Source organism: Gasterosteus aculeatus, chromosome 11 (genome assembly GCF_964276395.1).
Source record: "Gasterosteus aculeatus chromosome 11, fGasAcu3.hap1.1, whole genome shotgun sequence".
Taxonomy (NCBI): Eukaryota; Metazoa; Chordata; class Actinopteri; order Perciformes; family Gasterosteidae; genus Gasterosteus; species Gasterosteus aculeatus.
In genome coordinates, this window is record NC_135699.1 from 17,042,660 (window position 1) to 17,056,199 (window position 13,540).

General features: G+C 52.2%; 1 protein-coding gene across 2 annotated transcripts; it reads right to left on the reverse strand.

Annotated features, from left to right (window-relative positions):
- Positions 1 to 70: 70 nt before the first annotated feature.
- ntf4 (neurotrophin 4) lies at positions 71 to 7,189 on the reverse strand. 2 transcript variants are annotated; one of them, XM_078084140.1, is made up of 2 exons: positions 6,788 to 7,189; positions 71 to 2,022 (listed from the first exon to the last, which is right to left on the reverse strand). In XM_078084140.1, exon 2 carries the CDS (start codon positions 2,001 to 2,003, stop codon positions 744 to 746), a length of 1,260 nt encoding a protein of 419 aa, XP_077940266.1. In that variant the 5' UTR covers positions 2,004 to 2,022; positions 6,788 to 7,189; the 3' UTR covers positions 71 to 743. The 2 variants fall into 2 exon arrangements, with proteins under 2 accessions (XP_077940266.1, XP_077940267.1); XM_078084141.1 differs by lacking the exon at positions 6,788 to 7,189 and adding an exon at positions 6,447 to 6,586 and having other exon boundaries at positions 610 to 2,022.
- Positions 7,190 to 13,540: the final 6,351 nt, after the last annotated feature.

A 13,540-nucleotide genomic window follows, 5' to 3' on the forward strand; every position in this document is an offset into this window, starting at 1 on the left:
TTCTGGTTGATTCCTGATGTTCTTTAAATGCAGCTACTTTTACACACATAAGAAAACTAAAGAACATAACTGACTGAGTACAAAGATCCTTTAATACCACATTTTGGTTAATCGGACAAACCAGCAGGTGGTGAAGCTACCTGGTTCCAGGTGTCACTTAGAAAAAGAGTCACAAAACATCAGCCTGAGTGAAACCTAAGTGTGCCCCTCCCAGCACGTTGTCACATTCAAAGTGATCCGTTCGGGGGGGGGGGCAGTAAAACGGAGCCTCTGTAGGTGGGGCTGCTTCCTCTCGCAGGCCGAGCGCCCCCCGAAGGCTGGAATTATCATCAGACACTGGAGAGACCTTCTATAAATACACAGATACACGGAGCTTCATACGTAAAGGTATACTGGTGTCGTATATATATATATATATATATATATATAAAAAGGAATATATTAATATCAGGGATATACACATGCTTACATACTAATACAAAAATAACTTAGATTATGAAAAAACGAATCATACAAAAACAGCAAAATCTCTATAATTGACAATTTTCTAATAAGATTGAGGTCTTCTTGTTTGTTTCAAAATCCCTTTGAAGTTGTGGTCGGGGGAGGGAAGGCAGAGAGAGAGAGGGGGGAGAGGGGGGAGAGAAATACCCAAATCCATCTTGTTAAAGTGCACACAGAAGGATGTTGCAGCTGCTCTGGTCTGTGTCACTCTACGCCCCCCTCCCCCCCCCCCCCGTCGCTTAGCCCCTCCCCTGCCTCGGTAAGACCTGTCTTCCTGCCATCTGATTGGTTCTGGACAGCAGCACGCAGACGCAGGACGAGTCGATGCGGATCCACCTCCACCCGGTCCGGTTGTTGGCGTCCTTGGTGAGCGCTCGGACGTACGACTGCTTGGCCTTGCACTCGCTCACCCACTGCTTCTTGTCCACGCCCAGGCAGCCGGCGCCGGCCACGCCCGTCCCGACCGGCCTCGGCGCTGCGCCAGGGCCGCCGCCGCCGCCCGTCAGCCGGCCGGTGTTGCTGAACAGCTCGGCCTCGCGGCAGCGCGTCTCGTAGAAGTACTGTTGGAGCGGCCCCGTCTGGGTCTGGATCTGCTGCAGGATGGTGACGTTCTGGCCGTGGGAGTCGATGGCCATCTTCTTGTCGGTGACCCAGACGCTCTCCGCCTCGCACACAGACTTCTCGCCGCGCCGCCTTCCGATCGTGTCCGAGCGCTTGTCTCTCTTGACGGGACGGGCCGCCTCGGGGGCGGCGGCGGCGCTCGGAGAGTCCGCCCAGCCCAGAGTCCTGTCGACGGCCCGGTCCCCGTGGCCCTCGATGTGCATGTCGTCCTGCTCCCCGCCGTCCCCGTCCTCCTCCTCCTCCAGCAGGCCGCTCTCCAGCATGAGCAGGAGAGGCGGGTGCTCCGGAGGCGACGGCGAGGGGGAGAACAGGACCCGCGGATGCGCGTCCAGAAACATCTCGTCCAGCCCGGCCTCCAGGATCAAGCTGTCCTCGGTGGGACTTCCCATTGAGGAGTCCGCCGGCCTCTTTGAGGGAACGGTCGGACCCTTCGGACTGGCAGCGACCTTCTGGGTCCTCTGCTCCACAGAGCTGGAGGACTCTGGTAGAGAATTGTCCCGGGAGACACGCCCGGCCCCGAGTGTCCCTCCTTCCGTGGGACCGTCCGCGCCGGCGCTCGACCGGTCCGTCCCTCGATGCTCCTCCCCTCTGAGCGTAGACGCCTCCCCGTCCGCGGAGGATTTCACGTGATCCCCGCGGCTCCGGAGGTTCCGTCGGTCGGCGTGGCGCCCGACAGAGGCGGCCGTGTTGTAGTCCGTCTGCGAGGCGTTTCCGCGGCGGTCGCGGTCCGCCGCCAGGCGAGCGGCCAGGTCATGGCGGGTCTCCGCGGGGGGGTCGAAGCCGGGCTCCGTCGTCGCGGCGGCAATCCTGGACGCGGGGTCGTGGGGGTATGGCAGGGCCGAGGCAATCACCATGGCAACCAGGGGAAGCCAGTGCATCACTCCCAAGACGTATCAGCTGGCGAGCAAACAGACAGAAGTTATTTTACAGAATGCAGAGGACGGCTCACCTGCGTACCTGAGTATCAGAATACCTGCGTACCTGAGTACCAGAATACCTGCGTACCTGCGTACCTGAGTACCAGAATACCTGCGTACCTGAGTACCTGAGTACCAGAATACCTGCGTACCTGAGTACCAGAATACCTGCGTACCTGAGTACCAGAATACCTGCGTACCTGAGTACCAGAGTAGATGAATACCTAAGTACCTAAGTACCAGAGTACCTGCGTACCTGAGTACCAGCGTACCTGAGTACCAGAATACCTGCGTACCTGAGTACCAGAGTAGATGAATACCTGCGTACCTAAGTACCAGAGTACCTGCGTACCTGAGTACCAGAATACCTGCGTACCTGAGTACCAGAATACCTGCGTACCTGAGTACCAGAATACCTGCGTACCTGAGTACCAGAGTAGCTGAATACCTGCGTACCTAAGTACCAGAGTACCTGAATACCTGCGTACCAGAGTAACTGAGTACCTGCGTACCTGAATACCTGCGTACCTGAGTACCAGAGTAACTGAATACCTGAGTACCAGAGTACCTGCGTACCAGAGTACCAAAGTAACTGAATACCTGCGTACCTGAGTACCAGAGTACCTGCATACCTGCGTACCAGAGTAGCTGAATACCTGCGTACCAGAGTACCAGTGTACCTGCGTACCAGAGTACCAGTGTACCTGCGTACCTTAGTACCTGCGTACCAGAGTACCTGGGTACCTGAGTACCTGCGCCAGCGTGTAAAGTGAGACGTGTTAATGGCAGCTTTACGGCGCCCGACTTCAAAACCTCAGCAGAACTTTTGGAAGAGGAGAATAGTACCAAGTAAACCGAGGTCGACCTCTGGCCTTCTTTTAAAAAAGGCGTATTTCTTTTGTTGAGCTTTTCACCGAATCCGGGAACGTCTTTGACAAACACGGTTTAACTCGGATTTACTTGTAAAAACTCACAAAGCAGAAGAACGTTGCGGAGATAAAGCTCAGGTATTCTAGCGGATCACACCTGTGCTGTGGGGGCGGTGGGGGGGGGGGGGGTTTCACTAGAAAAGATGATGCCTGAACACGACATAATGGCTGTGGTTTATTCACGGCGGTCTGCATTCATCGCTCTTGTAAGCAACCAGCGTGATTTTGAATTGAATGGAACTTTGTGCACAAAGGGATAAACCGCTGATTCTCTCAAAATATCAAACATACAATGTAGAATCACTTCAATGAAGCGGATTCATAAACTGTGGGATTAAGAGGGTCGACCATGTGACTAAAACGTTGTGAGAAGTTTATTTAGGAGCTTTAATGAATAGTGTGAAAAAAATAAAAAAACATTTCCTTATTTCTGCTACTAACATGTGAGTATTTGCTTCTTTTTCTTATGTCCTGTTATTATAAATTGGATTTATCTTTTTGTCGTTTCGTCACCGCTTTAGGATATTTTTTTACGAGAAGGTTATACGCAAAATAATTCAAATGAAACCAATTAAAAATGTAATTTAACTATTTGACGTTGACGAGATATCGTGATAGAGAACGTGATTCTGCCTTTAAAGTATGTTTAGCGCAATTCTGTAAAACATAGCGTTTAACGGGAACACCAAAAGAAAAAAAACCTAAAGAGTCATTACAACGACCGGACGTGACTCGAATCAAACGCCCCTCGTCTGACATCATCGGGATGGATGATGAATCACGGCGGGTCGAGGTTCACCTGTGACTCACGGCAGAAGTGCTCCAGCGGGACTGCGTCTCGCTCGTGTGACCCCCGAGGGGGGGGGGGGGTGTCACATGAGTTTAAAATAGGCAGAATGATCAGAATGTCAGAGATGCAGCTTTAGTGGCGAGGCGAAAAGGAGGTGGGGGGGGGGGGAGGAGATAGAAAAGGAGCGGACGTCACTGCTTGTTTTGTTTGCTCGAGGGATCATCGGTGTGTGTGTGTGTGTGTGTGTGAACGTGTGAATGAGTGACAAAAAAAGCCTGCCGGAGACAGGTTGTGTGCACTCGGCGGGGCCACACCCTCTGACACCATGCGGCGAGGTGGGGTCGAGGTATCACTCACGCGGCCACCTCGTGAGGGGGGGGGGGGCGGGGCCTCAGAGGGGCCCGGTTGTCATACCGACCACAAACATCACGGAAAGTGACCCCCCAGCTTCCGCTTCGCTGCGGCTACGGATGCAGGCAGATGAAACCAGGTGTTGTGTGCTGATGAAAGGACGGGAAATAAAAAAAAAACGGGCGGTTAACACGAGCGCACACATCAACTGGTGAGGAGAAAGAAGAAGTTATAAAGTACCGCAGAAATAATATAGATTCATTGAGACCTATCAATATAAAGCATCCCCCTGCTTTACGGTCTGTTTGACTCTAAACGAACCATCATTTACTAAATGAACATCACGCTGTATTGAATGAGACTTAAAACTAGAGACTGAGACCATAAACTCATGTTTACAATGTTTACTGAGGGAATAAATCAAGAGAGAAGTAGAGTCATTTTCTCATTAGACGTCTATGGGAGCAGAGGAGTCGCCCCCTGCTGGTCACTACGCAGAATGCAGCTTTAAGACACTTTCTTGTGGACAGAACCGAAGCTCTTTTTGCTCAAAGAGATAAAATAAGTAAGTAATCTCAAAGTGTCTCAAAACGAGACTACTAGCGGTGAAGTCATGTGATCGTGGCGTGGTTTTCCTTCCGAGCCGACGACGGGGCCTCTAAGTGGTTCCTTTGTAAAACAGCAGCAGCAGCACTTGGTCTCCACGCTCCATTTGCCGCAATGACACGCATCATTTGGCGCTCCTTGCCAAGCTAGACGAGGACCTCTAAACTCGCCCCCCCAGACAAACACACACATGCTCTCTGAATAAATAAAAAGGCCTCACTGACAGTGAATAAAGCCCCGGTCAACCTTACACACTTGTGTTAACGCTAATCTCCCCAGTTCTGATATTCTCTACACAACAGGCAGGAAGCGAGCGCGTAAACACGCCAAACTAAACTGTGACATCAGCAGCGAGGCCCCCGAATTACTCAGCATCCGTAGTGTGGCTGGAGACGCGTTAAAGAAAGTGTGTGATACTGTAACGTTCCAAACAGCACACCGGTGGGGGGACGAGCTTGGGAACATTTTTAAGTGACAGCCCGAGGCGGATCCATTTCCCTTTGCTTTTAACAAGTCTTATTACCCCCCCCCCCCCGCCTCCCATCCGAACCACTGCTCCATCACGCTTTGCTTTTCTTATTGTGAAGCAGCTTGCTCCACATTTTCATACATATTAAAAGGGTTTTAATAAAAATAGTTTAAGTTAAGTTCATGTAAAAGAACATTTCAGTGATTCTTTTCATTCTTTTAACATCAAAGTGAAAAAACACAACCAACAACATGCTTCTTTTTTAAACGACTGAAACACGGCGCCCACAGATAGAAGAACGATGATGGAAAGTGCTTTTGTAGTAAATCTGCCCCCCCAGCAAAGTGGTCTGACTTCTGTTCTGAGGGGGACCCACATGGGACAGGACTCTACGGAGGGGTGAGGGGGGGCTTCTGGCTGCAATGGCCTCCCCAGGCTTAGGGGCCCATACAGCAGCCACACACCTGGCAGAGGCTGCGCGCCATTAGCCCCCCCATTATAACAGAGAGCTAATGCACATAATCCAGCCTTTCCTTCGAGGTCGAGGGGGGGGGGGGGGGGCAGTAAAACAAACACGCGCAGGTGAATGTTTGTCCTCCCGGTAAAAGGCCTCGGGCCTCGCGCGCGCTCGTTTCCTTCAGCTGGACGTGCCGCTGCGCAAACAGCGCGTTAAGTGCGGCTCTGTGATTCCTTCAGAATAAACGTCTGCGTCCGTCACGGGGGGGGGGGGGGGTCTTTCTTTGCCTTTCACAAGCTGACAACACGGAACCAAAGTGCGCACAAAAGTACAATTTCACAGGTACTTTTCTTGTTCCGCTACTCCAAATATTCGATTTCATCTTATTACTACACTACAATCAAGCGATTGTTTTTGTTTACTTTGCAGATTCAGACACACAACAAATTAATTATGACGTAATATTATAAAACGTCACCAGCTGCCCAGCGGATTAGGTTTCAGGTCATTAAAATAAACGAAATAATCTGTTAATGCAATAAACGTGACGCGGAGATGTTCTGCGTAACGAGTACTTTTGCTTTTAGTAGTTTTTATTGTAATTTCAACACTTTTGTGTGTGATTTCTACAGCGTGTTAGTGCTCGTATTCATTCTAACACACACATTCCTCCCAGTGTGACATTTGGTCATTTAACGCCGCAGAACGTTTAAAAGCTGGAACGGTGAACGACTTGATTTGTCACAATAAACCGCCCGGTATCAAATAAAGTTTGTTTCTCACTGCCACATGTGTGACTTACCTGCTGACTCGGAAGCTTTCAGCTCACCTGAGTGACTGCCAACCAAAACAACCGGAACATAAAACAACCGGAACGTGGCAGCTCACCAACGAGGCTGCACGAGACCCGATGACGTGAATGAAACTCTTACGAGAATCGTCGAAAAATGCTTAAATATTGAGCAATAAAAAAACAATTTGAAAACGGCTTCATGGAATGCATGAAATATGTGAAGCATTTAATAAAAACAAGAGATGCCGCCTCGTGCCCCCCCCCCCGGGCAGCGGGTCGCGTGCACGGTGGTCCATGCGTACCGGGGGGGGGGGGGGGGGGGCACGGAGGGGGATCCACCTGGAGCGTACCGTTTAGGAGAGATCCGGACCCCGCGTCCTCGCAGCTGACTCCGCATTGGTTCCAGAGTCCCGTCGCCAGTTACTCGACTGGTTTTTTAAAATTTATTTTTAAAACAAACACCTTCGCACGGACACCGCGGGGCTAAACGGGGGCATTCCTTCTGTTGGCGCTCCGTGACGTCGCATGTCCCCCCCCAAAAAAAAAACAAAATCCAAAGAGGGAGAAAGTGAAGCAGAAGAGTCCGAAAAGTCTCCCGGTCGCTGGGAGCGCTTCCACCGAGAAGGGGGGGGGGGGGCGACAGGGGGACGAGGGGGGGGTTAAAAGCCCCGGACACTGTCAGACATGGAAGATATTCCACGAGATGTTACTCCTTCAAAGTATCTCCGCGAACAAGTCGGCCAAAATGCTTCAAGATCCCAACTCCGCCTGAGACGCGTTAAATCGAACCAGCTGTTAAGCTAGCGCGACTGGCCAGCGCGACTTCCGGTTGTGGTTTTCAAAGTAAAACCCGCGGAGAGAAATCAGAGCGGTGTTCCGACTTCTCGGCGGCGCCGGTGCTTTTATTTTCGAGATGAAAACGGCCACTTCCGGCGCAACTTCTTCTCCTCCACCGCCGGCTCCTCCGGGTTCTCCCGGGGAGCGCAGAGACGGGCCAGAGGAGGTTAGTACATTAAAAGAGAGCCACGTGTGTCTTTAAACTCGTCCTGCATGTCATATAAAAAACGGCGAGCCGGCGTTTAAAGCAGAATCATCCCCCAGAAATGATGCATTCAAACAAACACAGCTCATGTGTCACACTTCCCATGTGCGTGACTGTGATGCGTTTCCCCTTTATTTAATAACTACGCTTTAATAAACTCCGCCCCACATTCCATCGGAAAACGATTAGATGGATTGTGTCGGCGCGGATCCACGCAACGCAGTTAATTATTGGTTTGTGACCAAATGGTTTCACGCACGCTGTGGGGAGGTCGCGTTGCGCAACACGCACAGCTTCTCTCTCCTGCGAGCATTTGTCTCTTGTGTTTTGATGCCACATCGGTGTAATTTCAGGTGGGTTTTTTTTTTTATTTCTCTTTTACGTGGCACGGGGGGGGTAATGTCACGCAGAAGGGGACTTTAATCTGCTGTAAGAAAGTACTTTCATACCAGAAGTACAAACTCAGATGGCCCAAAAACTTCATTCCACACGCGCCTTTTAACAGGGCCGGACTCCCTGATTTGGGGGCCCCAAGGAAAGCGTTTGCAAAACTAGAGATCTTAAAAAAAAAAAAAAACCTCATCGATGTGATTTGTTTTTTAATGTTTCAGCTAAAAGTTACAGCTCATAAACATTTATCGTTTCCACATTTTCCTTCATAATCCCCACAAAATAAGGCAGCGGTGGAAATGAGCTCCATGGCTGCCGTCCTCTGGATTTAATAACGTCCCACTTTGTAAAGGGGAGTCCTCCCCGCGTCGTCTTAACTTTTCCTTTGTGCGGCCCATGAAACGTCCCCGTTGTCCCCCCCCCCCCGCAGCTTCTCCTCATCAACACACAGTTATCTCTCTGCGTTCTGTGCAGGGCGGTTTCGGGGCTCCTGGAAAGCTGAAAGGGGGAAAGAGGAGCCGCCGACAGGCTGCTCTGTCCACCTACAGGTCTTTGGGCGGGGGGGGGGGTCTATGGGGGGGGGACACACAGGCCGTGCAGACAGTTCAACGGGTCCTCTGAGCAGATAAGTCGTCCCCATACAAACCAGACGAGGGTTCACTGATATCGACCCGCGAGCGCGTCCACTGAGCCTCCCCACCTGAATGGCCTCGTTGAAAAGGAGAGCCGTAAATTGGTGGATGAGCAGAAGGGGGGGCTCGGCCTCTCTCTCTCTCTCTCTCCCGCCTCCCCCTCCCTCACATGCTATCTCTTTCTTTCCTTTACCGAGTAGTGGTTTCCATCTCACCAAGCCGCTTTCCCCCCGAATGTTTAAAGAGATGAAAGGATAAGGAAAGAGAATGGAGACAAAGGAGGGGGGGTTACGTTACCACCCCCGCCCCGGAGAGACTGCTCATGAAAGAGTTTGGGGATGGGAGAGACAGGGACACAGAAAGAGAAGTAGGGGGGGGGGGTTATCATGAAAAGAGTCAAAGCCGCTGAAACAGGTCACTTTTGTGTGGCGAGGCGGCCTGAAAGTGCCGTCTTCACTCAGGGAGACATTTAACACTAACAGACGCAGGAGGGGCTGACGACTGGCACACGCACACACATGCACTCACACGCACACACATGCACTCACACACACATGCACTCACACACGCACACAGATGCACACACGCACGCACACAGATGCACTCACACACAGACACATGCACTCACACGCACACACATGCACTCACACACGCACACACATGCACTCACGCGCACACACATGCACTCACACACGCACACACATGCACTCACGCGCACACACATGCACTCACACACGCACACACATGCACTCACATACGCACACACACGCACACAGATGCACTCACACACGCACTCACACGCACACAGATGCACTCACACATGCACTCACACACGCACACACATGCACTCACACGCACACATGCACTCACACGCACACACATGCACTCACACACACATGCACACACACGCACACAGATGCACTCACGCACGCACACACACTCACACGCACATGCACACACACGCACACAGATGCACTCACACACACACACATGCGCTCACACGTACTCACACACACTCACGCGCACACACGCACTCAGACTCACGCGGACACGCACTCAGACACACACACACATGCACTCACACGTACTCACACACACTCACGCGCTCACGCACTCACAAACACACACACACACACACGCACTCTGCGTCTCGGAGGTTCCTCTCCGCCCTGCAGCAGCAGCAGCAGCAGCAGCAGCAGCGCTCAGATTCCTCAGAGGGGAATCTTCAGACGCACGTATGCACGTATGCGCCCGGTGTCCCTCGCGGCCTTCCTCCCTCTCACCATTTAGTGTCAGTCACACCGAAGTCCCCGCGTCCCTCCCTCCCTTCTCCCCACCCACGTCTTTGTCTCAACTCGCCCTGCGCGCACTTAGATATTTCCGCCTCAGGGTGCATCATCATCATCATCATCATCATCATCAGCGCGAGAGCGAGAGAGAGAGACAATAAGCTGTTAGCCGACGGGAGTGGCGATCAAACAAAGAGGACGATGGAGGAGGGGTTTCGTGCACGCGCACACACACAAACACACACACACAAGTTTAACTGCTTCTTGAAGTGGATTGTTCCAAATAATCGAGTTCCTGGCAGAAGGCTAAGGGACACTTTCATGATGCTGAGGCTGAATCTGGACCACCCGCCTCTTTTCTTTTTCACTCAAAGAAGAAGTTATAACTTCTTAACAAAGTCTAAACGAGTAACTAACTGAGATTTCACTTTTTATAAAGGTTCCTCTTTACTTAATATCACTTAAGACTAGCTTTTGATTCTTCATTTACATATTTTATGCCGTTGGAGGTTTAATGAGTTTGATTTGATTTTAGTGGGATTTGTGTTTAACACAAACAACATTTTTCATGACCCGAACAGATGTCATCAAAGCCCCTCATTAAAAGCAAACCGATCCTCTTTTCTGCACCGTCCCTAATGCACGAGGAACCTGCTGGCTCCATCGCCTCCACCAGCCGCTTTCCTCCACCATCCTCCATCCTGACGTCCTCCCCCGCCTCCTGTTTTCCAGATGTCGCCTCCCTCTCCCATCGCACCGCTCGGGTCCTCGTCCTCTGGCCTGAAACTCCGATCCGAGTGTAATTGGAAGGCGGCTATTACGGCAATTACCGCGAACAGCCGAGCCGGACGGCCGGGCCCCAATCACGGACCCTCGGCCTCCGTCACCGTCTTTCTCCTCCGTCCTCACACATTGGCTTTACACCTTCATCGCTCGCTCTCTCCTCCTCCTCCTCCTCTCCTGTAAGATTCAAATCTCCCTCTAATAAGAGCCGCACCAACATCCATTCCCCACACACACACACACACACACACACACACACACACACACACACACACACACACGCACACACACACAGTATAGCCGCACATGTTTCCAATTTCAGGCGTAATGCCTCTTTTCTGCGCAATCTGACCCAATTAGCCGAAGCCTACTGGAAATAAACCCACCCGGCTGCCATGGTGGTAAAGAGGCGAAGAGGTCAAGGGTCGTTCACAGGGGGGGGGTCGGACCTGTCTGTCTGTCTCACAGCCCGCCCTAAACATACCTGGCTGCTTCGCCGGGTGTGTGTGTGTGTGTGTGTGTGTGCGTGTGGAACACATGGAGCATCGAAGAGGAAATGCCACCCAGGCCTGAAATTAAATTTCGCAGCTTATTAAAGGTCAAAGAGGATCGGCTTCTGGAGCCAGACACACGTCAACACACGCGCACACACACACACGTCAACACGCACACGCACGCACACACACGTCAACACACGCGCACACACACACACACGTCAACACGCACACGCAAGTTCTCACATGCACCTACAAGCCTCCCCTGCATGAAACTGAAATTAGCGCTTGGAATGTTCACCTTGGGGAGGCGGATTGGGAGGGAGCCACAAACCCCTCATTAGGGTGGAGGAGGACTTTTGTTGGGTGACTCTGCGTAGGGCCTCCAGTGGGTTGGGGGGGGGGAGAGACTGGCGCTGCGTCACCTGCCGGTCTGCTCAGATTCTTCACCCCGCTTGGTGCCGTTGGCAAAGGAAGCCAGTTGGGTCGCTGTCAGTTTTTGACCCCCCCCCGTGTCTCCTTACAGGCCTCCGTCCCACTCACCCACTCACTTTCACTCACTTGCCACCGAGGCTGCGGTCGAAATAGTGACTGATCTATTTACAGTTACGTCTTCCTCTGCCTCCCTGTGTTTGTGCACACGTCCACCATGCTGCGCCCCCCCCCGACCCCCCATGTCCCACTCACAAAAGGAACACAAATGTTAACACATTGTAAATGTTACTCGCTGTACAACGTCCCTCCGGATCGGATTTCTGGGGCAGACTTTGTGCGAACGGCTCCAGCAATTAGTAGAAGATAAACTTACACACAACCCCCCCCCCCACACACACACACACACCTGCCTGGCACACACCGTTTGCTGTGTGTGTGTCTGTTCGTGCTGCTGCATGATGAACCGGATGCAGCAGATGGCGACACTTTGCTTTTAATCCCTTTATTTATTGTTTACATGCAGTTTTTAAGTAATAATAAAAAACATTTATACCCCGAAATTCCAGGTCCGAACCTGATGAGACCTGAACCACTCAAAGAGGAATCCGACACACGAGACAAAAAGGGAAGAAACGCCCAGGTCCACACATCTGGTCCACACATATGGTCCACGAACCAGGTCCACGCATCAGGTCCAAACATCTGGTCCACACATCTGGTCCACGAACCAGGTCCACGTATCAGGTCCAAACATCTGGTCCACACATATGGTCCACAAAACCAGGTCCACACACCAGGTCCAAACATGTGGTCCACACATATGGTCCACGAACCAGGTCCACGCATCAGGTCCAAACATCTGGTCCACACATCTGGTCCACAAACCAGGTACACGCATCAGGTCCAAACATCTGGTCCACACATCTGGTCCACGAACCAGGTCCACGCATCAGGTCCAAACATCTGGTCCACACATATGGTCCACAAAACCAGGTCCACACACCAGGTCCAAACATGTGGTCCACACATCTGGTCCACAAACCAGGTCCACACATCTGGTCCACAAACCAGGTCCACACATCAGGTCCAAACATGTGGTCCACACATCTGGTCCACAAACCAGGTCCACGCATCAGGTCCAAACATCTGGTCCACACATCTGGTCCACAGACCAGGTCCACACATCAGGTCCAAACATCTGGTCCACAGATCTGGTCCACAAATCAGGTCCACGCATCAGATCCAAACATCTGATCCACACATCTGGTCCACAAACCAGGTCCACACATCTGGTCCACAAACCAGGTCCACGTATCAGGTCCAAACATCTGATCCACACATCTGGTACCGAGGCGCCGTCCAAGGGAACGAGACCTGATGGGTTTGCTGAGACCCAACAGGTGACCCTAAGGAGCCTCAGCAGAGTCGTTACTTTACATCGTGTTGGATAGTTGAGACGCTAAGCTCATAAATCAGTCATGGACCCCCACCCCCGACCCCCCCTATTCCCCCCGCCCCCCTTGCTCATAAAGCCCAATCATAGACACTCGAAATTCTTCCATGCAGCCGTGTGACAAACATGAAGCTCCTCCCTTGGTTTACTTAGTTCGATCGTATCGATGAGGCGTAGGAGAAGCTTGGGCCGGCATGCAGCGCCTCCACCCAAGTGCCCCCACCCAGGGACCCCCCCCCCCCCTCCCGCACGGGCCCCCACCCTGACACCGATGTCTATCAGAGGATCCTACTGTGCAGGGTCACAGCGCCCTCTCGCGGTAGGGAGGGTAACCCCCCCTCTGCCCTCTCTCAGCCAGGGGGAGTCAGGACCCCCCCCCCCCCCCCCTCTCTCCCCTCTCATCCTTCCTACATCCAAAGCAATTAAAAGAGAATTGATGAAGAGAAAGAGATTTCTCCTGAATCAATGACATCAGTTACAACAAGGTGAACAACACAAACACAGGGGTGGGACAGGGGGGGAAAGATGGGAGGGGAGGGGAGGAGAAGCGAGGGAGGGGGGGGGGGGGCTTAGAACACCAAGCTG

Excerpts from the sequence above, each read along its gene's own strand:
- ntf4 (XM_078084140.1), bottom strand. The coding sequence starts at position 2,003 with ATGCACTGGCTTCCCCTGGTTGCCATGGTGATTGCCTCGGCCCTGCCA.